We start from the raw sequence: 26,763 nt of genomic DNA, 5'->3' as shown, positions 1-26,763 counted from the left end.
ACCAGGAAATGAGATGAAGGCAAGGCAGTGGATGTTATCTACAAACGTTTGTACATGGACTTTAGCAAAGCATTGGGCAATGTCCTGCATGGGGGATTTGTCAAGAAGATTCAGTTGCTCGGCATTCGAACTGAGGTAGTAAATTGGATTAGACATTGACTCTGTGGGATGGTTGTCTCTCTGACTGGAGGTCTGTGATTAGTGGAGTTTCACAGAGATAGGTACTGGGTCCGTTGTTATTTGTTATCTACTGTATAACAATGATCTGGATGATAATGTGGTTAACTGGACCAGCAAATTTGCAGATTGGGTGTGCAGTGGACAGCAAGGAAGGCTATTGGAGCTTGCAGCGGAATCTGGATCAGCTGGAAAAATGTGCTGAAAATTGGCAGATGGAATTTAATGCAGACAACTGCGAGGTGTTGCACTTTGGTAGGACGAACCAGGGTACGTCTTAAGAGAGTGAATGGAAGGGCACTGAAGAGTGTGGTAGAACAAAGGGATCTAGGAATACAGGTCCATAATTCATTGAGATTGGTGTCACTGCTTGATTGGGTTGTAAAGAAAGCTGTTGGCACATTGGCCTTCATAAATCAAAGTATTGAGTACATAGAACATAGAAATTTACAACACATTACAAGCCCTTTGGCCCATAACGTTGTGCCGACCATATAACCTACTCTAGAAACTGCCTAGAATTTTCCTAGTGCAGAGCCTTCTATTTTTCTAAGTTCAATGTACCTATCTGTGAGGTTCTTAAAAGCCCCAGTTGTATCTGCTTCATTCACCGCTGACGGCTGTGCATTCCACGCACCCACCACTCTCTGTGTGAAAAACTTACCCCTGACATCCCCTTGGTACTTATTTCCAAGCACCTTAAAACTATTGTGTTAGTTATTTCAGCCCTGGGGAAAAGCCTCCATATGATTAATGCCCCTTATCATCTTGTACTCCCCTACCAGGTAACCTCTCATCCTCTGTTGATCCAAGGAGAAAAGGCCAAGTACACTCAATCTGTTCTCATAAGGTACGCCTTCCAATCCAGGCAACATCCTTGTAAATCTCCTCTGCACTCTCTCTATAGTATTCACATCCTTCCTGTAGTGAGGTGGCCAGAACTGAACACAGTACTCCAATTGGGGCCTGACCAAGGTCTTATATAGCTGTAACATTACATAGAAACATAGAAAATAGGTGCAGGAATAGGCCATTCAGCCCTTCAAGCCTGCACCGCCATTCAGTATGATCATGGCTGATCATCCAACTCAGAACCCTGTACCTGCTTTCTCTCCATACCTCCTGATCCCTTTAGCCACAAGGGCCATATCTAACTTCCTCTTAAATATAGCCAATGAACCGGCCTCAACTGTTTCCTGTGGCAGAGAATTCCTCAGATTCACCACTCTCTGTGTGAAGAAGTTTTTCCTCATCTCGGTCCTAAAAGGCTTCCCCTTTATCCTTAAACTACGACCCCTCGTTCTGGACTTCCCCAACATTGGAAACAATCTTCCTGCATCTAGCCTGTCCAATCCCTTTAGAATTTTATACGTTTCAATAAGATCCCCCCTCAGTCTTCTAAATCCCAGCAAGTATAAGCCTAGTCGATCCAGTCTTTCTTCATATGAAAGTCCTGCCATCCCAGGAATCAATCTGGTGAACCTTGTTTGTACTCCCTCTATGGCAAGAATGTCTTTCCTCAGATTAGGGGACCAAAACTGCTCACAGTACTCCAGGTGTGGTCTCACCAAGGCCTTGTACAGCTGCAGTAGAACCTCCCTGCTCCTGTACTCAAATCCTCTTGCTATGAATGCCAACATACCATTTGCCTTTTTCACCGCCTGCTGTACCTGCATGCCCACCTTCAATGACTGGTGTACAATGACACCCAGGTCTCGTTGCACCTCCCCTTTTCCTAATCGGCCACCAATCAGATAATAATGTTTTCCTGTTCTTGCAACCAAAGTGGATAACCTCACATTTATCCACATTAAATTGCATCTGCCATGAATTTGTCCACTCACCTAACCTGTCCAAGTCACCCTGCATCCTCTTAGCATCCTCCTCACAGCTAACACTGCCGCCCAGCTTTGTGTCATCCACAAACTTGGAGATGCTGCATTTAATTCCCTCATCTAAATCATTAATATATATTGTAAACAACTGGGGTCCCAGCACTGAGCCTTGTGGTACCCCACTAGTCACTGCCTGCCATTCAAGTCAAGTCAAGTCACTTTTATTGTCATTTCAACCATAACTGCTGGTACAGTGCATAGTAAAAATAAGACAACGTTTTTCAGGACCATGGTGTTACATGACACAGTACAATAACTAGACTGAACTACGTAATAAAAAAACAACACAGAGAAAGCTATACTAGACTACAGACCTACACAGAACTGCATAAAGTGCACAAAAACAGTGTAGGCATTTACAATAAATAATAAACAGGACAGCAGGCAAGGTGTCTGTCCAGACTTCGGGTATTGAGGAGTCTGATGGCTTGGGGGAAGAAACTGTTACATAGTCTGGTCGTGAGAGCCCGAATGCTTCGGAGCCTTTGCTTAGACGGCAGGAGGGAGAAGAGATTGTATGAAGGGTGCATGGGGTCCTTCATAATGCTGTTTGCTTTGTGGATGCAGTGTGTAGTGTAAATGTCCGTGATGGCGGGAAGAGAGACCCTGATGAAAAAGTCCCATTTATTCCCACTCTTTGCTTCCTGTCTGCCAACCAATTCTCTATCCACATCAATACCATACCCCCAATACTGTGTGCTTTAAGTTTGCACACTAATCTCCTGTGTGGGACCTTGTCAAAAGCCTTTTGCAAATCCAAATATACTACGTTCACTGGTTCTCCCCTATCCACTCTACTAGTTACATCTTCAAAAAATTCTATAAGATTCGTCAGACATGATTTTCCTTTCACAAATCCATGCTGACTTTGTCCAATGATTTCACCTCTTTCCAAATGTGCTGTTATCACATCTTTGGTAACTGACTCTAGCATTTTCCCCACCACCGATGTCAGGCTAACCGGTCTATAATTCCCCGGTTTCTCTCTCCCTCCTTTTTTAAAAAGTGGGGTTACATTAGCCACCCTCCAATCCTCAGGAACTAATCCAGAATCTAAGGAGTTTTGAAAAATTATCACTAATGCATTCACTATTTCTTGGGCTACTTCCTTAAGTACGCTGGGATGTAGACCATCTGGCCCTGGGGATTTATCTGCCATTAATACCTTCAATTTATCTAACACCACTTCCCTACTAACATGTATTTCCCTCAGTTTCTCCATCTCACTAGACCCTCGATCCCCTACTATTTCTGGAAGATTATTTATGTCCTCCTTAGTGAAGACAGAACCAAAGTAGTTATTCAATTGCTCTGCCATGATCAATTCACCTGTTTCTGACTGTAAGGGACCTACACTTGTCTTAACCAAACTTTTTCTTTTCACATATCTATAAAAGCTTTTACAGTCAGTTTTTATGTTCCCTGCCAGCTTTCTCTCATAATCTGTTTTCCCTTTCCTAATTAAGCCCTTTTTCCTCCTCTGCTGGCCTCTGAATTTCTCCCAGTCCTCAGGTGTGCTGCTTTTTCTGGCTAATTTGTATGTTTCTTCTTTGGAATTGATACTATCCCTAATTTCCCTTGTCAGCTGCGGGTGCACTACCTTACCTGGTTTATTCTTTTGCCAAACTGGGATGAACTCTTGTTGTAGTTCATCCATGCAATCTTTAAATGCTTGCCATTGCATATCCACAGTTAACCCTTTTAAGTATCATTTGTCAGTCTATCTTAGCTAATTCACGTCTCATACCTTCAAAGTTACCCTTCTTTAAGTTCAGAACCTTTGTTTCTGAATTAACTATGTCACTCTCTATCTTAATGAAGAATTCCACCATATTATGGTCACTCTTACCCAAGGGGCCTCGCACGACAAGATTGCTAACTAACCCTTCCTCATTGCTCAATACCCAATCTAGAATGGCCTGCTCTCTAGTTGGTTCCTCGACATGTTGGTTCAGAAAACCATCCCGCATACATTCCAAGAAATCCTCTTCCTCAGCACCCTTACCCATTTGGTTCACCCAATCTATATGTAGATTGAAGTCACCCATTATAACTACCGTTCCTTTATTGCATGCATTTCTAATTTCCTGTTTAATGCCATCCCCAACCTCACTACTACTGTTAGGTGGCCTGTACACAACTCCCACCAGTGTTTTCTACCCCTTAGTGTTATGCAGCTCTACCCATATCAATTCCACATCCTCCAGGCTAATGTCCTTCCTTTCTATTGCGTTAATCTCCTCTCTAACCAGCAACGCTACCCCACCTCCTTTTCTTTCCTGTCTATCCCTCCTGAATATTGAATATCCCTGGATGTTGAGCTCCCATCCTTGGTCACCCTTGGTTACCTCACAGCTCTTGAACTTAATCCCACGGTCGGTGAATACCAGCACACCATACGCCTTCTTAACAACCCTGCCAACCTGCACAGCAGCTTTGAGTGGCCTATTGACACGGACCCCAAGATCTCTCAGATGTTCCACACTGCCAAGAGTCTTACCATTTATATAATATTCTGTCTTCAAATTGGACCTACCAAAATGAACCACTTCACACTCATCTAGGTTGAAGTCCATCTGCCACATCAAGCACAGTTCTTCATCCTGTCAATGTCCTGTAACCTCTGACAACCCCCCAGACTATCTACAACATCCTCAATCTTTGTGTCATCAGCAAACTTACTAACTCACCCTTCTACTACTTAATCTAGGTCATTTATAAAAATCACAAAGAGGAGGGGTCCCAGAACAGATCCCTGAGGCACACCACTGGTCACCGGCCTCCATGCAGAATATGAACCATCTACAACCACCCTTTGCCTTCTGTGGGCAGGCCAATTCTGGATCCACAAAACAAGGTCTCCTTGGATCCCATTCCACTTTACTTTTTGAAGGAGCCTTGCATGGGGAACCTTATCAAATGTCTTACTGAAATCCATATACACTACATCCACTTCTCTACCTTCATCAATGTATTTTGTTACATCCTCAAAGAATTCAATCAGGCTCATAAGGCACAACCTGCCCTTGATAAAGCCACGTTGACTATCCCTAATCAGATTATGTCTTTCCAAATGCTCATAAATCCTGCCTCTCAGGATCTCCAACAACTTGCCAACCACTAAAATCAGACTCACTGGTCTATAATTTCCTAGGTTATCTCTACTCCTTTTCTTGAACAAGGGTACAACAGTTGCAATCCTCCAGTACTTCTCCCGTCCTTATTGATGATGCAAAGATCATCGCAAGAGGCTCAACAATCTTCACCCTCGCTTCCCACAGTAGCCTGGGTATATCTCATCTGGTCCCGGTGACTTACCTAACTTCATGCTTTTCAAAAGCTCAAGCACATCCTCTTTCTATATGCTCAAGCATTCCAGTACACTGTAAGTCATCCCCACAATTGCCAAGGTCTTTTTCCCTGGTGAATATATTGAAGCAAAGTATTCATTAAGAACCTCCGCTACCCCCTCCAACTGCGTGCACGTGTTTCCACTATTGCACCAGATTGGTCCTATTCTTACACAGGCCCAGAGATGAAATGAGTGAATTCACAAATACCAGAATAAATTGGTTGATCATAGTCCGTATTCAGTACAGTAGATCCTGTTCAATCGCAGTTCATGTATTCATGAAGGCAAACAGGTTATAGTCTCCAGTAATGTCACTTAAATATGAAAACTTGATCTGATGTTTATCATTAAGCAAAATGTGTTGACTCCAATTCCCAGAGAATTTTCAGTTCCATGAGTAAAGCTTCTGCCAATATCAAATAATGAGGGAAATATTATCATCATTGTTGAACAATCACTGAGAAGAATATGTTATCACTGGAAGATCCACTAAAATATCTGACTGTCTCACATATCACATAATATCCTAAAGTGAATGTTATCTCATCATCAAAAGTCTTAAAAACAGAAACAGGCCCTTCAGCCCATCTAGTCCATGCCAAACCATTTAAACTGCCTGCTCCCATCTACCTCAATACCCTTACCATCCATGCACCTATCCAAACTTCTCTTAAACATTGAAATCGAGCTTGCATGCATCACTTGTGCAGGCAGCTCATTCTACACTCTCTCAACCCTTTGAGTGAAAAAGTTTCCCCTCATGTTACCAGAATATTGAACTGCCAGTCCTGCTCCTCCTGCAACCAAGTCACACTAATGGTTATGATATTATAATTCCAGCAGTTGATCCATGCCCTGAGCTTATCTGCCTTTCCTACGATACTTCTTGTATTGGAATATACGCAGCTAAGGATGTTCATCGTGGTCAGAGAACACTAAGGCTGTCTACAAGAAGGGTCAGAGCCGTCTCTATTTCCTGAGGAGACTGAGATCCTTTAACATCTGGCGGACGATGTTAAGGATGTTTTACGAGTCTGTGGTGGCCAGTGCTATCATGTTTGCTGTTGTGTGTTGGGGCAGCAGGCTGAGGGTAGCAGACACCAACAGAATCAACAAACTCATTTGCAAGGCCAGTGATGTTATGGGGGTGGAACTGGACTCTCTGACAGTGGTGTCTGAAAAGAGAATGCTGTCCAAGTTGCATGCCATCTTGGACAATGTCTCCCATCCACTCCATAATGTACTGGTTAGGCACAGGAGTACATTCAGCCAGAGACTCATTCCACCAAGATGCAACACTGAGCGTCATAGGAAGTCATTCCTGCCTGTGGCCAACAAACTTTACAACTCCTCCCTCGAGGTGTCAGACACTCTGAGCCAATAGGCTGGTCCTGGACTTATTTCCACTTGGCATAATTTACTTACTATCATTTAATTATTTCTGGTTTTATTTTGTTATATTTCTACTCTATTCTTGGTTGGTGCAACTGTAACGAAACCCAATTTCCCTCAGGATTAATAAAGTATGTGTGTCTGTCTGTCTATGCTCAACCTTTTGATTCCCAACTTTGTCCGAGGTCTTAACAACATCTGTCTCCACAACATTTCTGCTATCTGTTCTGGCACTCTGGTTCCCATTCCCCTGCAACTCATGTTTGAACACCACTGTGCAGTGCTAGTGAACCTTCGTGCTTGAATATTAGTCCCTTTCCAGTTCAAGTGCAAACCATCTTTTCTGTACAGGTCCCACCTTCCCTGGAAGAGAGCCCAATGATCCAAAAATCTCATGTCCTTGCTCCTACATCAACTCCTTAGCCACATGTTAAACTGTGTAATCTTCCTATTTCTCACCTCACTAGCATGTGACATGGACAGAAATCGTGAGATTGCATTCCTGGAGGTCCTGCTCTTAACTTAGCACCTACCTCCGTGAACGCCCTTTATAGACCTTTTGTCACTCTTCTTACCTACTGTATGTCATTGGTACCTACTTGGGCCATACCTTTAACTGTTTCCCCTCCAAATTAAGAATGCTGAGGACACGATTCAAGAAATCCTGGACCCTGGCACCTGGGAGGTAACATGCCATCAGGGAATACAAACACAAGAAAATCTGCAGATTCTGGAAATCTAGGCAGCATGGAAAAGAGTAAACAGTCAATGTTTGGGCCAAGACCCTTCTACAGGACTGGAAAGGGGAGAAGTCAGAGTAAGAAGGATGGGAGGAAGAAATACAAGGTGGTAGGTGATAGGTGAAACCAGGAGAGGGGGAGGGATTGAAGTAAAGAGCTGGGAAGTTGATTGCTGAAAGAGATAAAGGGCTGGAGGAGGAGAATCTAATAGGAGAGGATAGAAGACCAAGGAAGCAAAGTAAGGGTGAGGAGCACCAGAGGGAGGTGATGGGCAGGTAAAGAGATAAGGTGAGAGAGGGAAACAAGAATGGGGAATGGTGTGGGAGGGGCAATTACCGGAAGTTTAAGAAATTGATGATCGTGCCATCAGTTTGGAGGCTGCCCAGACAAAATGTAAGGTGTTGCTTCTCTTTTCTCTAGGTCACCCCTCCCAACAGTATCCAAACTGATATACCTGTTGTTAAGATGGATGGCCACAGGAGTACTCAGCACTGGCTGTTTAACCCCTTTCCCCTTCCTGTCTGACACTCAGTATCCTGTGTCCTGCACCTTGCGTATAACTACCTCTCAATGTGTCCTATCTGTCACTCCCTCAGCCTCCTGAATGATCCAGAGCCAATCCAGTTCCAGCTCTGTCTCCTTAAAGCAGGGTGTTGAAAGCTGCAGCTCAATGCACTTCTCACAGGTGTGGTCATCAGGGACACTGGTGGTCTCCCAGCCTTCCCACATTCTGCAAGAGGAGCATTCTACTATCCTGCCTGGCATTGCTACTGTTCTAACTGAGCAAATGTAAAGAAGGAAGAACAATAACCGGGGGAGGGAGGGGGAGGTAGTTTTCAAATCAATTGACAAACTTGAGGGAGCTACCTTTTCTCAAGCTTCCAGTCTTTGATTTGCTGCTGCTCAAAGCTCCAAACTGCCATGAGTCACCAACGTTCTCCTTCTTGAGACAGCTTATAAAAACACTCTTCTCCAATGCTCCACTTGAGACTCCTTATGACAAACTCTCATCTCCAACACTCTTCGTTCTGAGACTCCTTATAATAAACTCTCCTCTCTGGAGAGTGTCTCTGGAAGAAGAGTGGAGAGGTTTAGGGAAGATATTCCAAACCTATTACAAACGTACATACTCTTTGAATATATAACTGATCCAGGCGGAAAACATTCCAGGTGACTAACTTCATATGCCGCAGCTGCCAATTCTGCTGACTGTACATTTATGGTGTTGAGTAACTTTAAGGCTATACTATTCCTTTCCTGGCCATCTTCATCTTCTACATATGTGCTACATCCAGTTCTCCTCTCACCCATCTGTACTGATGAGGGGCCATCTACAAAAAATATTAAATAGAGTTTTTCCATCTCCTTTATGTCTTTGTTCTCAGGCATTACTTTGGCCTGGACCCTGACACCTGGGAGGCAACATACCATCTGGGAATCTTGTTCTCGCCCACAGAATCTCCTGTCCATTTCCATAACTAATGAATCTCCTATCACCACAGCATGCCTCTTCTCCTGCCTTCCCTTCTGAGTCACAGAGGCTTGCTCATTGCAACTTTCCTCTCAGGCCATCCACTCCCATGGTATCCAAAGTGATACTGGCTCCTTAACCACTTTCCTCTTCCTTACTATTACCTAGTTTCTTGTGTTCTGCATCTTGGTGTAACTACCTCTCCATATGTCCTATCTATCATCCTTGCAGCCTCCCAAATGATTGGGAGTTCACCTAGTTCCAGCTCCAACTCCTTAATGCAGTTTGTTAGAGGCTAAAGCTGTGAACTTCTCACAGTTGTAGTCATCAGGGATACTGGAGGTCTCCCTGTCACCCCACATCCTGCAAGAAGAGCATTTCACTATCCTGCCTGTCGTCCCTACTGTCTTAGCAGAGAGGTTAATGAAAAAAGAGCTTTTTTTTCCTAGTGAAGCCTCTCTTCACTGAAGCATCAAAGAGCTGAAGCCTTAAGATCACCACTTTGACTATGTACATTCAGACGATGGTCCCTGCGCTTGCCCCTGCCTTCCTTTAATTTGCTCTTACTAATCAATCCCGAGCACAGATTGGTGGCTGGTCAAAGCTCTATTTCATTGCAGTGATCCACTCCTGCCTTTTATCCTCGGACAGTGGACCTGATTGGTCCCCTCCTCTCCAAACTTCCGATCTGGTCAAAGCTCTATTGATCTGTCATACTCACATCTTATCAAAAGCCTTCTAAATACCTGAATAATAGTATATTACTGATTCTCTGGTATTCACAGCTCATGTCATTTAAAGAAGTCCAATTAGTCTGACAAATGTGAGTTACATTTCACAAAATCATGTCACCTTTGAGCTCAGGTGTCAAACTGAAGGCCAATATGCTCTCTGAGATGAATGTAATGGTGCTGATGGTTTATTTGCATCAAGTACAGGCACATTATTACTAGACAGGGAACTAATGTCCATCCCTGAATTAGCATCACCAAAAGTGGTTAACTGGTTGTTACCTTATTGAACATAAATGTACAGCTTACAATATAACTTCACAACTCTTTAAAAAGTAATTGATTGGGTTTAACTAATTTGGGATGAAGTGAGGGCAATGCATTCTACCTGCATCAGAACATCTCTTTATAACACCATTCTTTCCCACCCTCCATAGCCAGTGGATTCTCCAGTTTGTGGCCCAGGACATGGCAACTTCAGCACCGATCAATGGATAGCTCCCCTCTACCAAACCTGGGCGACGAAGGAAAACTGTGGAGAGATCAGGCAGGTGACACTGAAAAGAAATAAAACTCACGAGGGTTTGGGCTTCAGTATCCGAGGTGGCTCAGAACATGGGGTCGGAATCTATGTGTCTCTTGTTGAACAAGGTTCCTTGGCCGAAAAAGAAGGACTTCGGGTAGGCGATCAGATTCTCCGAGTGAACGACAAGATGTTTGACAAAGTTACTCATGCAGAAGCTGTGAAGGTATGTCTTTCAATTGAAACAGCAATGTATGGAATTCCATGGTGATTTGCCATCAGTCTTTTCCACTTTTTATAACATTGGATCATTGTTAAATAGGTATTTGTTATATATGAAATTTGAACAAGCTCATACACATGACCATCGGAATTGTGCCTCATTTTAGTGTGAAATTCATTCCATGTTGGTAGATACAGTACCTGATCTTCAGTAAGGGATTGAACCAACATCAACTGAATCCCAACCAGTGTTAGAGTTGGGTAATAACTGGTGGCCTTGCTGGTTGTATTTGCATCGAAAGAATGAGTGATAACAAGGAAAGAGATTAAGTGACAGGAAAATTACCAGAGGACAGTTTCTTAAATACAGAATGTGTACAAATCGTGTGATCATGAGCATTTAATTATTTATGTTTTTTGAACTATTAATCAGTGCAAATGGTCAAGTGTGAAGCCATTAGGTGTAACTTATACACTGAAATTCAAAGTAAAATCAGCCTCGATACCACTTCTGCTTCATAGTCCCATATTCTATTGCAAATGCACTTTACTCATTTCAAGTAACAGTTCAAAAACTTTAGATTTTAGACAATGTTATCAGAATCACTTAGGATTAAAGTGTGAATCATCTTAATGGCATTATGTAGAAACATAGAAAACCTACAGCACAATACAGGCTCTTCGGCCCACAAAGCTGTGCCAAACATGTCCTTACCTGAGAAATTACCTAGGGTTACCTATAACCCTCTATTTTTCTGAGCTCCATGTACCTGTCCAGGGGTCTCTTAAAAGACCCTATCAAATCTGCCTCCACCACCATCACCAGCAGCCCATTCCACGCACTCAGCACTCTCTGCATTAAAAAAAAACTTACCCCTGATATTTCCTCTGTACCTACTTCTAAGCACCTTAAAACTGTGCCCTCTTGTGCTAGCTATTTCAGCCCTGGGAAAAAGCCTCTGACTATCCACAGAATCAATGCCTCTAATCATCTTATACACCTCTATCAGGTCACCCCTCATCTTCAGTTGCTCCAGGGAATAAAAGCTGAGTTCACTCAACCTATTCTCATAAAGCATGCCCCCCCAATCCAGGCAACATCCTTGTAAATCTCCCTTTCTATGGTTTCCACATCTTTCCTATAATGAGGTGACCAGAACTGAGCACAGTACTCCAAGTGGGGTCTGACCAGGGTCCTATAAAACTGCAGCATTACCTCTCAGCTCCTAAACTCAATCCCATGATTGATGAAAGCCAATGCACCATATGCTTTCTTAACCACAGAGTCAACCTACGCAACAACATTGAGTGTCCTACGGACGTGGACCCCAAGATCCCTCTGATCCTCCACACTGCCAAAAGTCTCACTATTAATACTGTATTCTGTCATCATATATGATCTACCAAAATGAACCACCTCACACTTATCTGTGTTGAACTCCATTTGTCACTTCGCAGCACATTTTTTTCATCCTATCAATGTCCTGCTGTAATCTCTGACAGCCCTCCACACTATCCACAACACCTCCAACCTTTGTGTCATCAGCAAATTTACTAACCCATTCCTCCACTTCTTCATCCAGGTCATTTATAAAAATCACGAAGAGTAGGGGTCCCAGAACAAATCCCTGAGGCACACCACTGGTCACCGACCTCCATGAGGAATATGACCCATCTACAACCACTTTTTACCTTCTGTGGGCAAGCCAGTTCTGGATCCACAAAGCAATGTCCCCTTGGGTCCCATGCCTCCTTACTTTCTCAATAAGCCTTGCATGGGGTACCTTATCAAATGCCTTGCTGAAATGCCATATACATTACATCTACTGCTCTACCATCATCAATGCATTTAGTCACATCTTCAAAAAATTCAGTCAGGCTCATAAGGCATGAACTGCCTTTCACAAAGCCATGCTGACTATTCCTAATCATATGCCTCACCTAGTGTCATAAATCCTGCTTCTTAGGATCTTCTCCATCAACTTACCAACCACTGCAGTAAGACTCACTGAGCTATCCTGGGCTATCTTTTCTCCCTTTCTTGAATAATGGAACAACATCCGCAACCCTCCAATTCTCCCGAACCTCTCCCGTCCCCATTGAGGATGCAAAGATCATCGCCAGAGGTTCAACAATCTCCTCCCTCGCCTCCCACAGTAGCCTGAGGTACATCTCGTCCGGTCCCAGTGACTTATCCAAATTGTTGTTTTCCAAAAGCTCCTGCATGTCCTCTTTCTTAATATCTACATGTTCAAGCTTTTCAATCCACTGTAAGTCATTCTTACAATCGCCAAGATCCCTTTCCATAGTGAATACTGAAGCAAAGTATTCATTAAGTACCTCTGCAATCTCTTCCGGTTCCATACACACTTTTCCGCTGTCACACTTGATTGGTCTTTTTCTCTTACGTCTTATCCTCTTGCTCTTCACATACTTGTAGAATGTCTTGGGGTTTTCCTTAATCCTGTCTGCCAAGGCCTTCTCATGGCCTCTTCTGGCTCTCCTAATTTCTCTCTTAAACTCCTTCCTGCTAGCTTTATAATCATCTAGCTCTCTATCATTACCTAGTTTTTTGAACCTTTCGTAAGTTCTTCTTTTCTTCTTGACTAGATTTACAACAGCCTTTGTGCACCACAGTTCCTGTAACCTACCATCCTTTCCCTGTCTGATTGGAATGTACCTATGCAGAACTCCACACAAATATCCCCTGAACATTTGCCACATTTCTTTTGTACATTTCACTGAGAGGGAAACCCTTTTTCCAATTTATGCTTCTAAGTTCCTGCCTGATAGCCTCATATTTCCCCTTACTCCAGTTAAATGCCTTCCTAACTTGTCTGTTCTTATCCCTCTCCAATGCTATGGTAAAGGAGATAGAGTTGTGATCACTATCTCCAAAATGCTCTCCCACTGAGAGATCTGACACCTAACCAGGTTCATTTCCCAATACCAGATCAAGTAGAGCCTCTCCTCTTGTAGGCTTATCTATATATTGTGTCAAGAAACCTTCCTGAACATACTTAACAAACTCCACTCCATCTAAACCCCTTGCTCTCGGGGCATACCAATCGATATTTGGGAAATTAAAATCTCTCACTACCACAATCCTGTTATTATTACACCTTTCCAGAATCTGTCTCCCTATCTGCTCCTCGATGTCCCTATTACTATTGGTTAGTCTATATATTAAAAAAAACACCCAGTAGAGTTATTGACCCCTTCTTGTTCCTATCTTTCACCCACATAAACTCCGTAGACAATCCCTCCATTTCTTCCTCCTTTTCTACGGCTGTGACACTATCTTTGATCAACAGTGCCACTCCCCCACCTCTTTTGCCTCCCTCCCTGTCCTTTCCGAAACATCTAAAGCCTGGCACTCTTAAGTCACCATTCCTGTCCCTGAGCCATCCAAGTCTCTGTAATAGCCACAACATCATAATTCCAAGTACTGATCCACGCTCTTAAGTTCATCTGCTTTGTTCATAATACTCCTTGCATTAAAATAGGCATATCTCAAACCATTGGCCTGATCGTGTCCCTTCTCGATCACCTGCCTGTCCTCCGTCTCGAACTGTCTCCAAGCTTTCTCCATTTGTGAGCCAACCGCCTTGTCCTCCGTCTCTTCAGTTTGGTTCCCAACCCCAAGTGATTCTAGTTTAAACTCTCTGCAGTAGCTTTAGCAAACCTCCCTGTCAGGATATTGGTTCCCCTGGGATTCAAGTGCAACCTCTCCTTTTCGTACAGGTCACTCCTGCCCCAAAACAGTTAAACTACTGTTTAATATCTTAAGTGTATTGTGAATGTTAGGGATAAAAGCCTAATGTAGCAGTTACTTTAAAACAAACCAAAATCGCTGACAGACTAAGGCTATGTCCACACTAGACTGGGTAATTTTGAAAACACCGCTTTCACGTAAAAACGATAAGCGTCCACACCACATCAAGCGTTTTTGAAAATACCTTTCATCCACATTAAAACGGGTATTTGGGCGAATCTCCTCCTACTGGGCATGCGCAGAACACATCTACAGAAAACAAGTGACATGTTTGGTGTCGAATCTCGCTGTGAAAGTGCACATTTGTGCAGTTACAAACTAGAAAAACTTAAAAGGAAATTGCCAAATGACGAACAGCTGTTGACTCTCACGCAGGAGGACTTAAAACTAAAAAAAAAACAAATACTGGAGCATATGGAGGCAACCAACAAGGAGTTCACAGACAGTATGACCCGGCTGATGATGAACATTGAAAAACTGACTAACACTGTTGCATTAATAAAGCACCTTGTTAAATGTATAAAACATGTCTGCATCAGTGTTATCTTGTATTTCCATTCAATGTTACATTAGGCTGTTACACATCTATTGTCAGAGAAGTACTTGCATAAATAGGTAAACCACCTTCATACAAGCAAAGACTGACCCATAACTTTCTGAATAAATAAGTATACTCACTTTGCCCTGTTTTCAAAGTATTTGGTGAGTACATTTCTAACTCTTCTGGCTTCTGTCTCTGTTCTGAAATTGTTAGCTTGTGTGGGAGGTTGCATTCAAGAAAGCAATGAAATGCTGCGCTGCCACCACCATCTGTTCTGGCACGTCATGACTGCATTTTTAGAAATCTCCAATTACCCCGTCCATACTACTCTGCCCAATTGGCGTTTTCAAATTTACACACTCTGGAGGGTGTTTTAGAAAAGTTCCATTTTCAGGGGAGGAAAATGCCATTTCAGTGTGGACGGAGGGTCAAAACGAAGAGAAAAAGCTTTGGTTACATATTTATCTGGTCTAGTGTGGACGTAGCCTAAGTCAAGGTAATTGACACTGTATGACGTGCTTCCAGATAACGAATTTCCAAATTGAGAAAGGTACTACGATCCTTTATTAGGAAACCAGCAAAAAGATGAACTAAGAAGATTAAAATAGCGATATAATGGTCCAGTAGTGATATTAGCGATACTAAGTGGTATAATTAGCATAACTAAGTGTTCCAATTAGCAAAGTTAGCAATCAAGGAAAAAATCATTCCCTGTGGCTCACTCCTGAGTAAGTGATAATTCCCTCCTCTTCCAACTAAGAAACAAGGGCAGGTTCTTAAATTTAAGAATCCAGGCCTCAAACATATCCAAGATAAGAAGTGATGGATTATGCCTGTTACCACATCCACCTCCCCTTCACTCTACATTGAAACACTCTTTTAAGAGACTTTTGGATAGATACGTGGAGCTTAGAAAAATAGAGGGCTATGGGTAACCCTAGTAATTTCTAAGGTAGGGACATGTTCAGCACAACTTTGTGGGCCAAAGGGCCCATATTGTGCTGTAGGTTTTGTATGTTTCTTAGCAGATAGCATCATCAGACTCAAGGTTCCTGAAGGATTATAGATGGAAATAACTGTGGAGAGGATCCCCCTTCTGGTGAGTGGTCTACCTTGGATTGAGATCTTCAACTTGAAAGTATCAGACAATGCACAATTTCCACAAGACCATAAGACGTAGGAACAAAATTAAGCCATTCAGCCCATTGAGTCTGCTCCACCATTCCATCATGTCTAATCCCGGATCCCACTCAACCCCATACACCTGCCTTCTAGTCATATCCTTTGATGTCCTGACCGATCAGGAAATGACCAACTTCAGCCTTGAATATACCCACGGATTTGGCCTCCACCACAGTCTGTGACAGAGCATTCCATAGATTCACTACTCTCTGGCTAAAAAAATTCTTCCTTACCTCTGTTCGTAAAGGTCACCCCTCAATTTTGAGGCTGTGCCCTCTATTTCTGAATACTCCCAATGTAGAAAACATCCTCTCCACATCCTCCCTATCTAGTCCTTTCAACATTCAGTAGATTTCAATGAGATCCTCCAACATTCTTCTAAATTCCCGTGAGTACAGGCCCAAAACTGCCAATTGCTCCTAATGTGTTAACCCCTTCATTCCCAGAATCATCCATGTGAACCTCCAGACTCTCTACAATGCCAACGCATCCTTTCTCAGATATGGGGCCCAAAACTGTTGATAATATGCCAAGAGTGGCCTGATTAGAACCCTATAAATGGTCAGCATTATCTCCTTGCTTCTATATTCTGCTCTTGAAATAAATGCCAACATTCATTTGCCTTCTTTACCACAGATTCAACCTTTAAATTAACCTTCTGGAAGACTTGCACGAGAGTTCTTCTGTACCTCTGATGTTTGAACCTTCTCCCCATTTAGATAATAATCAGCACTATTGTTCCTTTTACCAAAATGCATTATCGTACATTTCCCAACACTGTATTTCATCTGTCACTTTTTTGCTCATTCTTCCAATTTGTCTAAATCCCGCTGCAGTCATATTGTTTTCTCAGCACTACCTACCCTTCCACCTATCTTCATATCATCCACAAACTTTGCCACAAAGTAATCAGTTCCATTATTCAAATAACTGACAAACAATGTGAAAAGTAGCGGTCCCAATACTGACCCCTGAGGAACACCACTAGTCACTGGCAGCCAACCAGAAAAAGGCCTCTTTTATTCCTACTTGCTGCTTCCTGCATTTCACACTGTCTTCCTCCATTCCTCTGTCCATGCCAGTATATTTCCTGTAATATCACAGGATTTTATCTTGTTAAGCAGCCTTATGTGTGGCACCTTATCAAATGCCTTTTGAAAAGTACTGGTGTGAATTTCACACCAATGCTCTCCCCACTGAAGGAATATCTTGATTCAAATCCAAATCCTTCATGTATTTCATTCTTTGCTCTTCTGGTATCACAGACAGCACACTATGTCTGTTGCTTATCCACTTTGTGATTCAAAAGCTGCCTTTAGTACAAATGGATATAAAGTTATGATAAAGAGAAACCACTTTCTCAGAGGACACTGAAACAAGGCATCATCAATATAGAAGAAATACAAAACCTTATACATCGTCTCATGGCTGAACTCTTCTTCATTGTCTTCTATGCATTTCTTAAGAGTGAAATTGGCACAGCTTGGTGATGAAGTTGCTCCAAAGAGATGTACCACCATTCTAAAGTCCAGCATATATTGGCTGAGGTCACCATCAGGTCAACAGAGAACCCTCAGCAGATGCTCCACTAGTAACTTAACCTAATGAAACATCGATTCAGTTCCAGCCATGAACACCACTAGTTCTTTTCTGAGTCTGGTTTTTACTCCAATCAGTGAGCAAGTAAGATCTGGTCCCTGTAAAAGCTGAGCATTAAGTGATATTCCCTGAAAAGTTGCTCCTCAGTTAAACACAACAGGAAGTTTCCCTTTTCTGGGGTGATAAACACCATGATGTGAAATATATCAGACTTTCCCATCACTGCATTCCAGATCCTCTGCTGGCAATCTTTCAACACAACTTTTGGAGATGACATCCATATGAAAGCTATGTAGTCAGTGTGCAATGACAAACCATTCTTAATCCTCTTCCTTGGATTTAGAGCACACTGTTCAGCAATCTTCCTATTATAAGACCATAATATATAGGAGCAGAATTAGGCCATTTGGCCCATTGAGTCTGCTCTGCCATTTCATCAGGGCTGATCCAATTTTCCTGTCAGCCCCAATCTCCTGTCTTCTCCCAGTATCCCTTTATGCTCTGACCAATCAACCTGTCAACCTCTGCCTTAAATATACATAAAGACTTGGCTGCCACAGTTGCCTGTGGAAAAGAATTCCACAAATTTACCACTCTGGCTAAAGAAATTCCTCCTCATCTCTGTTCTATTCTGAGAATGTGTCCTTTAGTCTTAGACTCTCCCACCATAAGAAACATCCTCTCCTCATCCATCTATCAAGACGTTTCACCACTTGATAGGTTTCAATGCGTTCACCCCTCATTCTTCTGAATTCTCGTGAACTCAGGCCCAGAGCCATCAAATTTTCTTCAAATGACAAGCCATTCAATCCTGGAGTCATTTTCATGAACCTCCTTTAAACCCTCTCCAACTTGAGCACAGCCTTTCTAAAATAAGGGTCCGAAAACTGCTCACAATACTCCCAGTCAGGCCTCACCAGTGCTTAATAAAATCTCAATAATACATCCTTGCTTTTATATACTCGTCCTCTTCAAATGAATGCTAATATTGCATTTGCCTTCCTTACCACCGTCTCAACCTGCAAATTAACCTTTAGGGAATCCTGCACAGGGACTCCCAAGTCCTTTTGCACCTCAGTTTTTTGTATTTTCACTCTATATAGGAAATAGTCAACCTTTCCATTTCTTCTACCAAAGTGCTTGACCATACACTTCCTAATACTGTATTCTATCTGCCATTTCTTTGCCTGTTCTCCTAATCTGTCTAAGTCCCTCTATAGTCTCTCTACTTCCTCAAAACTACTTGCCTTTCCACCTATATTCATATCGTCTGCAAACTTTGCAACAAAGCCATCAATTTCATCATCCAAATCATTGACATATAACCTAAAAGGAATTGGTCCCAACACAGACCCCTGCAGAACGCCACTAGTCACTGGCAGCCAGTCAGTAAAGGCTCCCTTTATTCCCATTGTTTGCTTCAAGGCAATCAACCCCTACTTTATTCATGCTAGAATCATTCCTGTAATACCATAGGTTTGTAGCTTGTCAAAGGCCTTCTGAAAATCCAAGTATGCAACATCAGTCGATTCTCCTTTGTCTATCTTGCTTGTTGTTTCTTCAAAGAATTCCAACAGATTTGTCAGGCAAGATATTCCCTTGAGGAAACCAGGCTGACTACAGCCTATTTTACCATGTGCCTCCAAGTACCCTGAGACCTCATCCCTGATAATTGACTCCAACATCTTCCCAAACACCGAGCTCAGACTAATTGCCCCATGGTTTTGTTTCTTCTGCCTCTCTGTTCTTGAATAACTGGAATGACATTTACAATTTTCCATTCTTCCGAAACCATTCCAGAATCTAGTGGTTCTTGAAAGGTCATTTCCAATGCCTCTTCAATCTCTTCAGCCACCTCTTTCAGAACCATGAGGTGCACACCATCTGGTCCAGGTGACTTATCTACCTTCAGGCCTTTCAGTTTCCCAAAAAAGGTAAAGATAATTTCACATACTTCATGACCCTTGACACATGGAACTTCCACCATACTACTAGTGTCTTCCACAGTGAAAACTGATGCAAAATACTTATTCATTTCTTACTCCATTTCCTTGTTCTCCCATTACTATCTATCTACCTTTGTTTTCCAGCTGTCCAATATCAACTTTTACACTTTGTTTCTGAAGAAACTTTTGGTATCCTCTTTCAATATCGTTGGCTAACTTATTTTCGTATTTCATCTTTACCTTAATGACCTTTTTAGTTGCCTTCTTTTGCTTTTTAAAAGCTTCCCAATCCTCCAACTTCCCACTAATTTTTGCTCTATTATATGCCCTCTCTTTGGTTTTTATGTTAGCTTTGACTTCTCTTGTTAGCCACAGTTTTGTCATCTTTCCTTTAGAATACTTCTTCCTCTTTGGGATGTATATACCCTGTGCCTTCCAAACTGTTGCTCTACCATTATCCTTGCCAGAATTTTTTTTTCCAATCACTTCTGGCCAACTCCTCTCTCATGCCTCTGTAATTCCCTTTACTCCACTATAATTCTAATACATCTGACCTTTGCTTCTCCTTCTCAAATTTCATGGTGAATTCGATCATATTATGATCACTTGCCCCTAAGGGTTCTTTCACCTTAAGGTCTCTAATCACTTCTGTTTCATTGCACAACACCCAATCCAGAATAGCTGATTCATTAGTGGACTCATCCATGACCTGCTCTAAAAAGCCATCTCGTTGGCACTCTGGAAATTCCTCCTTCTGGAATCCAGCACCAACATGATTTTCCCGATCTAACTGCATATTGAAACACCCCTTGACTATTGTAATATTGCCCTTTTGACATGTATTTTCTATCTCCTGTTGTAATTTGTAGACCACATCCTTACTGCTGTTTGGAGGTCTGTATAAAACTCCCATCAGGGTCTTTTAATCCTTGCAATTCCTTAGCTCTTTCCAGAATGATTCAAAACCTTCTGACCCTCTGTCACCTCTTTCTAATGATTTGATTTCATTTTTAATCAACAAGGTGATGCTGCCCCTTCTGCCTTATTGCCTGCCCTTTAGATGCAATGTAGATCCTTGGACATTAAGCACCCAGCTATAATCTTCTTACAGCTTTGATTCAGTAATACCTATAACATCGTACCTTCCAAACTGCAACTGTGTTACATGTTCATCTACCTTATTCCGTATACTGTGCGCATTCAGATACAACACCTTCAGTCCTGTATTCACCCTATTCAATTTTCTCTGCCTTTTATGTTGCAAATCATCCTGATGACTGCAATTTTCCCCTATCAATGACCTTTCTTCACTACACACTGACTCTGTAAACCAGCTGCCTTATCGTCAGCACTATCATCTGCCAATTTTGCAAAATTTTCAACCAGCTCCGTGAACTTGTGGTCTTCTCTTGACAAACCAGGTTGTTTATCCTGAGTACATTCAGAAAAGTCTGCCTTAAGTTGTTGCTCCCAAAGCTCATCCTGGCCACATCTGAAATCTTGTTAACTGTTAGCTCTGGCTATGCCTAGTCTCTTCCATCACCATGGTCTCCTCCAGTGGTCCATTCACAGTCCAGTACAACATTGTTTAATTGGATAGGGTCCATCATTAAACCTGCAAATCACTTGCAATGGCTCCATGCTTTAGGCACATTTAGCCCTATCAGCAGCTCAATTTCTGAATCAATCTCTGGCAACTGGATACATTTCAGGTGAGACCATCCCAGGAGATCCCTCCGATGGGGAATATTACATTTCTGGACAGGCATTCTTCCCTGTGTATAGATATTAGGTAGTTTACAATAGTTTTCACCATCTAAGTCAGCTATTTTAAGTCCTGAAGCAATGATACTACTCATGATCATCTTCTGACCCATGGTGCATAAGAGAATGAATGCCCTTTTCCCTGTGAGGTTGAGCTTGTTCGTGAGGCCCACTATGCAGGACACTGCTGTACTTCCTTGCTCTAGGAAAGCTTAAGTAACCACTGTCCTGTTACCCTTCTTAGACTTCACTTGTACTGAAGCTATGGGACATTTATAATCATGATCACCAGTCCCTGTAAGGCCATTGGATACTCACTGCTGTTTCAGATTCTTGGCTTTTTTTTTTGATTTTGCATCCTTTTTGTCAGGGTGAATATGAAGTGTGCTGGGATACTTGCCATTGCATATCTTGCATGAAAGACACTTCCTGCAACCTTGCTGATGTGTACTGTACACAAGTAACCATAGAAGGCACCATTTTCCTTTAGGAAAGCAGTCTTCTCACTGTGTGCCTTTACTCCAGCTGAGGACATAAATCTAATGTATGTTCACCCTCTCAGAACAAGCAAAACCTTTTAGCTGATGAAACCATTTCTCTTCCATTAGTTCCAGGTTCAGTTTTAGTGTTACTTCTCTCACAGTGGCCACAGTAGTGGTAAAGCTGCTTCCTTTAGCCTTAGAATGAAATTGTGACTTAGTTCTGTTCACATCTTTGCTTGTTGCAGGTGATGTAACATTTTGTATATTCCCAGACACTGGGTGTGAAGCAATCTTTTCTTGGCTTTCAATAAAATCAACCGTGTCAATGAAATTAATCTTATAGTCGTGCTATTCTTGCAGTTCAGAGACCACTGTTCTCCATTTATCTTTAAGTATATAGGGCAATTTCTTTATGACAATCGACATATTGGCAAGCATGTCCACTCATACATGTACTGCACTTCTTCCACGGCATTACAACCTTTAAGAAAAAGACTGTAGTCTTGAAGAGCTTTCATATCTTCAGATTTGATAGGTACCCCAAAAAAGAGCCTTTTGCATGTAAGTGGATACAGTTTTCTGTTCATTACCAAAATGTTCCTGCAGTGAAGTCTTAGCTTTTAGGTAAGTCAACATGCTGGCAATTTCTGACAAGTTCTTTAGGGTGACCCCTAGTGTACTGTTCAAGGAAATGGAGACAGTCTCTACAGCTGCCAGTCTTCCCTTCATGAATGCATGATACTGCCGTGGATCTTCAAAGATTTTAATATCTCTTTTACGCAAAGATGAAATGTGTTGTTTCATTTTGCTTCCTCATAACATCAGTAATACTATTCTGACATCTATCAACTGAAACAAGTGTTTCTATGCTGTAACTGAATATCCCCATGAGCCCTTTGAGCTGTTGGATATGACATAGGTTCAGATTGCCTCATTAGTGCAGGCTGAACTACCTCTTGGGGGTCTAATTCATATTTCAGACAGTTGAGGAATAAATGAATCAACATTGACTGTTTTTGTTTTCTTCAGTGTTCTATCAATAAAGGAACTTGCACCATAGGATTGTCCTGCTGGAGCACTTTAGCATTTGCCACACTTAAAGCTCTTACCACGTTAACTTTGGTCACCTGTACAGCAATTCTTCCTCCAGCTTAAGCTGTTCTTTCCTTTTCTGTTGCTGCTCCTCTTGCTCTTCCAATGCATATTTGTCATTCATTAATTGCTTGAATGAAATTGATACAGTTAAATTAGCTTCTGCTTTAATGCATGCAGAGGAGGTACTAGATACAGAAGATTTTCTTCCTGCAACAGAAGTTTGAGCACTGACAGCTGACACACTATCATTCAGTTTCACATCATCTTGTGGATCCTTTGCTATATGCGTAGTCAAAACATGCACTGCCTATCCATTGGGAACTGTTGCTCAATTGTGTAGTATTTGCCTGAGGGTTTGTCACTTTGTTTTGTTAAACTGCTGAAGTATTCATTTTGCCTACATTTTAATGGAATACTTTTTATTTGGTCTGGTTTAGCAGTATAGATGCACAGTTTGTGCCTCTGTTGATTGAATCGAATATCACTGGTGCTGTTAGCGAACAGAGTTAATTGCAAGTTGTACCACTGGAGAAAGTAACATGAGTGCACCGAAGCATGGATAGATCTGGCACCAACGACCCTGGAGCTGGGGTTTGCAAAAGAAAAGTTAAAGCTCAGGTGAATCTAATCAAAAGTCCTTGATAGGAATATGAAACAAGTATGAACAAAATTAAAGGTTTAGACAATTAGACCATAAGACATGGCAGAAATGAGACCATTTGGCCCATTGAGTCTGCTCCACCATTCAATCATGGTTGATCCTTTTTCCCCCTCCTCAGCCCCACTCCCCAACCTTCTCTACGTAACCTTTGACACCATGTCCATTCAAGAACTGATCAAGCTCTGCCTTAAGTACACCCAGTGACCTGGCCTCCACAGCTGCCTGTGGTAATAAATACCACAAATTCACCACCTTCTGGCTAAAAAAATTTCTCTGCATCTCTGATTTAAACAGACACTTCTTTATCCTGAGCCTGTGTCCTCTTGTCCTAGAGACCCCTACCATGGGAAACATCCTATCCACATTTACTGTGTCTAGGTCTTTCAACATTCAAAAGGTTTTAATGAGATTCCCCCCCCCCCCCCCCAGTTCTTCTAAATTCCAATGAGTACAGACCCAGAGCCATCAAATGTTCCTTGTTTGATAGCCCTTTCATTCCTAGAATCATCCTTGTGAACCTCCTCAGAAACCTCTTTAATGTCGGTACATCTTTTCTCAGATGAGGAGCCCGGAACTGTGCACGATACTCAAGGTGAGGCCTCACCAATGTCTTATAAAGCCTCAGCATCACATCTCTGTTTTTGTATTCTAGACCTCTTGAAATGAATGCTAACATTGCATTTGCCTTCCTCTCCACTGACTCTACCTGCAAGTTAACCTTTACGGTGTTCTGCACAAAGACTCCCTAGTCCCTTTGCATCTCAGGTTTTTGGATTTTCTCCCCATTTAGAAAATAGTTTGCACATTTATTTTTACTACCAAAGTGCACGACTGTGCATTTTCCAACATCCTGTTTCCATCCTCATTGGTGCATGGCAGAGGCAACATACTCCCACATCTCCTGTTCACGTGCACAGAATCTCCTGTCTGTTCCCCTGATTATTGAGTCACCTATCAATACTCTCACCACTAGCCTACTCCCAAGAATGGCCGCTCCGCTTGTCCCTTCTGAAGTTTTAACAAACATTGCCAACCTGTGAGAAACCCCATCGCTGTGGCCTGCTGCTGCTGCTGATTGAACTGGTGGAATAAGCCTGAATGCCCGCGAAGCTCTCCTTTTAAACAAGCACACCAACCCTGCAAGAAACCTTGTTGCTGTGGCATGCTGCTGTTGTTGATTGGACAATCGGAATTAACACCATCAATTTTAGGAAATGTATTATAAGTGCAATCTTGTTTTGAGGATTTGACTAATTTCTGCTTAGCAACATCACACGCTAATGTCAAGAACATAGAACATTGAATAGTACAGCACAGTACCAGCCGTTCGGCCCCACAATGTTCTTCTGACCCTTAAACCCTGCCTCCCATATAATCCCCCCACCTTAAATTCCTCCATAAACTTTGCCACAAAGCCATGAATTCCATTATCTAAGTTATTGACAAACAATATGAAAAGTAGCCATCCCAATACTGACCCCTGAGGAACACCACTAGACACTGGCAGCCAATCAGAAAAGGCCTCCTTTATTTCCACTTGCTCCCTCCTACCTGTCAGCTATTCCTTTATCTGGCTACTCGCCCTCCCTTTTTTCAGGATAATGTAAGTACGTTCAGAAAGATTGTGGACCCTGGCATCTGGGAGGCAAACTACAATCCGTGTTTCTTCTTCACGTCCACAATAATCTATTTGTCCTCCTAATTTATAGGATCCCTATAACTGCTGCCATCCTCTTCAGTTCCCTACCCTTCTGCTCCACTGGGCCAGACTCAATGCCAGAGGAACAGCCACCGTTGCTTCCCCCAGATAGGTCATTTTCTCCCCTCCAACAGTTCTCAAAATGGAGTACTTATTGTTTGAGGAGGATGGCTACAGCGGTGCTCTCCACTATCTGACATTTTCCCTTCTCTCTTTTGATAGTCATTCTTTAATCTGACTTCTGTAGCCTTGGGGTGACTACCTCCCTGTATCTCCTGTCTATCACCTCCTCACTCTCCCTAACAAGCCGAAGATCAGCGAGATGCAGCTCCAGTTCCCTAACGTGGTCTCTAAGGAGGCTGCATCTCAATACAGATGTGGCCATTGGGGAGGCTGGAATTCTCCTGGAAATCCCACATCTGACACCCACAACAGAACAGTGGCCTTGCAGATATATGCCCTATTCTATCAAGAGTTCAATAAGAATAAAAGAAACAAATTTACCTACTTGCCTCACCTTTGCCTTTTCTTGCCGAAGCCTGCTGAGCCAAAGCCTTACCACTCTGATTCAGACCACACCAATGATGACCGCTTTGCTAGACGGTACCTCTCTTCTATAGAGACTGGGATTTTCAAGCTCCGCTTTGGACCTGCGCAAGAACGATTCTGCTTCATCTGCACTACTGTCTAATCAAAGACTCCCACTGAAAACTGGCTGCTTTTTCAAGCTTCACTCCAGAACTGTGCGGGAGCGTTTCTACTGCATCTATGCCGCTGTACAATCAAAGGAAGACCGCTTCACCGTGTGTTGCCAAGCACCTATGCTCTGTCCGCCAGAAAAAGCAGGATCTCCCAGTGGCCACCCATTTTAATTCCACTTCCCATTCCTAAACCCATTCCAACATGTCGGTCCACAGCTGCCTCGACTGTCACGATGAAGCCGCACTCAGGTTGAGGGAGCAACACTTTATATTTTCCATTCCCTTTTCCCTGTCTCACCTCATCTCCATGCCTGCTCATCACCTCCCTCTGGTGCTCCTCCCCTTTTTCTTTCTTCCATGGCCTTTGGTCCTCTCCTATCAAATTCCCCCTTCTCTAGCCGTATATCTCTTTCACCAATCAACTTCTCAGCTCGTTACTTCACTATTTCCCCTCTCCTGGTTTTACCTATCACCTTGTGATTCTTCCTCCCCTGCCCCACCTAACTCTGACTTCACATCTTTTTTCTCCAGTCCTGCAGAAGGGTCTCGGCGTCTCGGTTCGAAACAGTGACTCCACTTTTACATAGGTGCTGCCTGGCCTGCTGAGTTTCTCCAGCATTTTGTGTTTGGAAATGACTGGTCTTTCTTAATCTGTTTGTTGAAAAGTGTGAACAGGCATTGTAAACTGTTGGAATAATTCACCTCCTCTTGGCATCAAAAACATGATTTATCACCATGGCTGATTTATTATCCCTCTCAATCCCATTCTCCTATTAAGACCATAAAACATAACAAAGGCCATTCAGCCCATTGAG

At 42.5% G+C, this 26,763-nt stretch overlaps 1 protein-coding gene across 5 annotated transcripts in view; it reads left to right on the top strand.

Moving 5' to 3' along the window:
* The window catches only part of whrna (whirlin a), a 180,385-nt gene that overhangs the window by 5,378 nt on the left and 148,244 nt on the right, over positions 1-26,763 (top strand). For 4 of the 5 annotated variants that reach the window (XM_073052449.1, XM_073052448.1, XM_073052446.1 and 1 more), the window contains exon 2: positions 10,196-10,507. The exons of the other annotated variant lie outside the window; for it this stretch is intronic. In XM_073052449.1, coding sequence (XP_072908550.1) covers positions 10,196-10,507 — 312 coding nt within the window. The remainder of the gene's footprint in view (positions 1-10,195; positions 10,508-26,763) is intronic. 5 annotated transcript variants of the gene reach the window in all.

The sequence above is a fragment of the Hemitrygon akajei genome, chromosome 7 (genome assembly GCF_048418815.1).
Source record: "Hemitrygon akajei chromosome 7, sHemAka1.3, whole genome shotgun sequence".
NCBI lineage: Eukaryota > Metazoa > Chordata > Chondrichthyes > Myliobatiformes > Dasyatidae > Hemitrygon > Hemitrygon akajei.
Note: the sequence above shows the minus strand (reverse complement) of the source record. Positions and strands in the feature narration are given on the sequence as shown.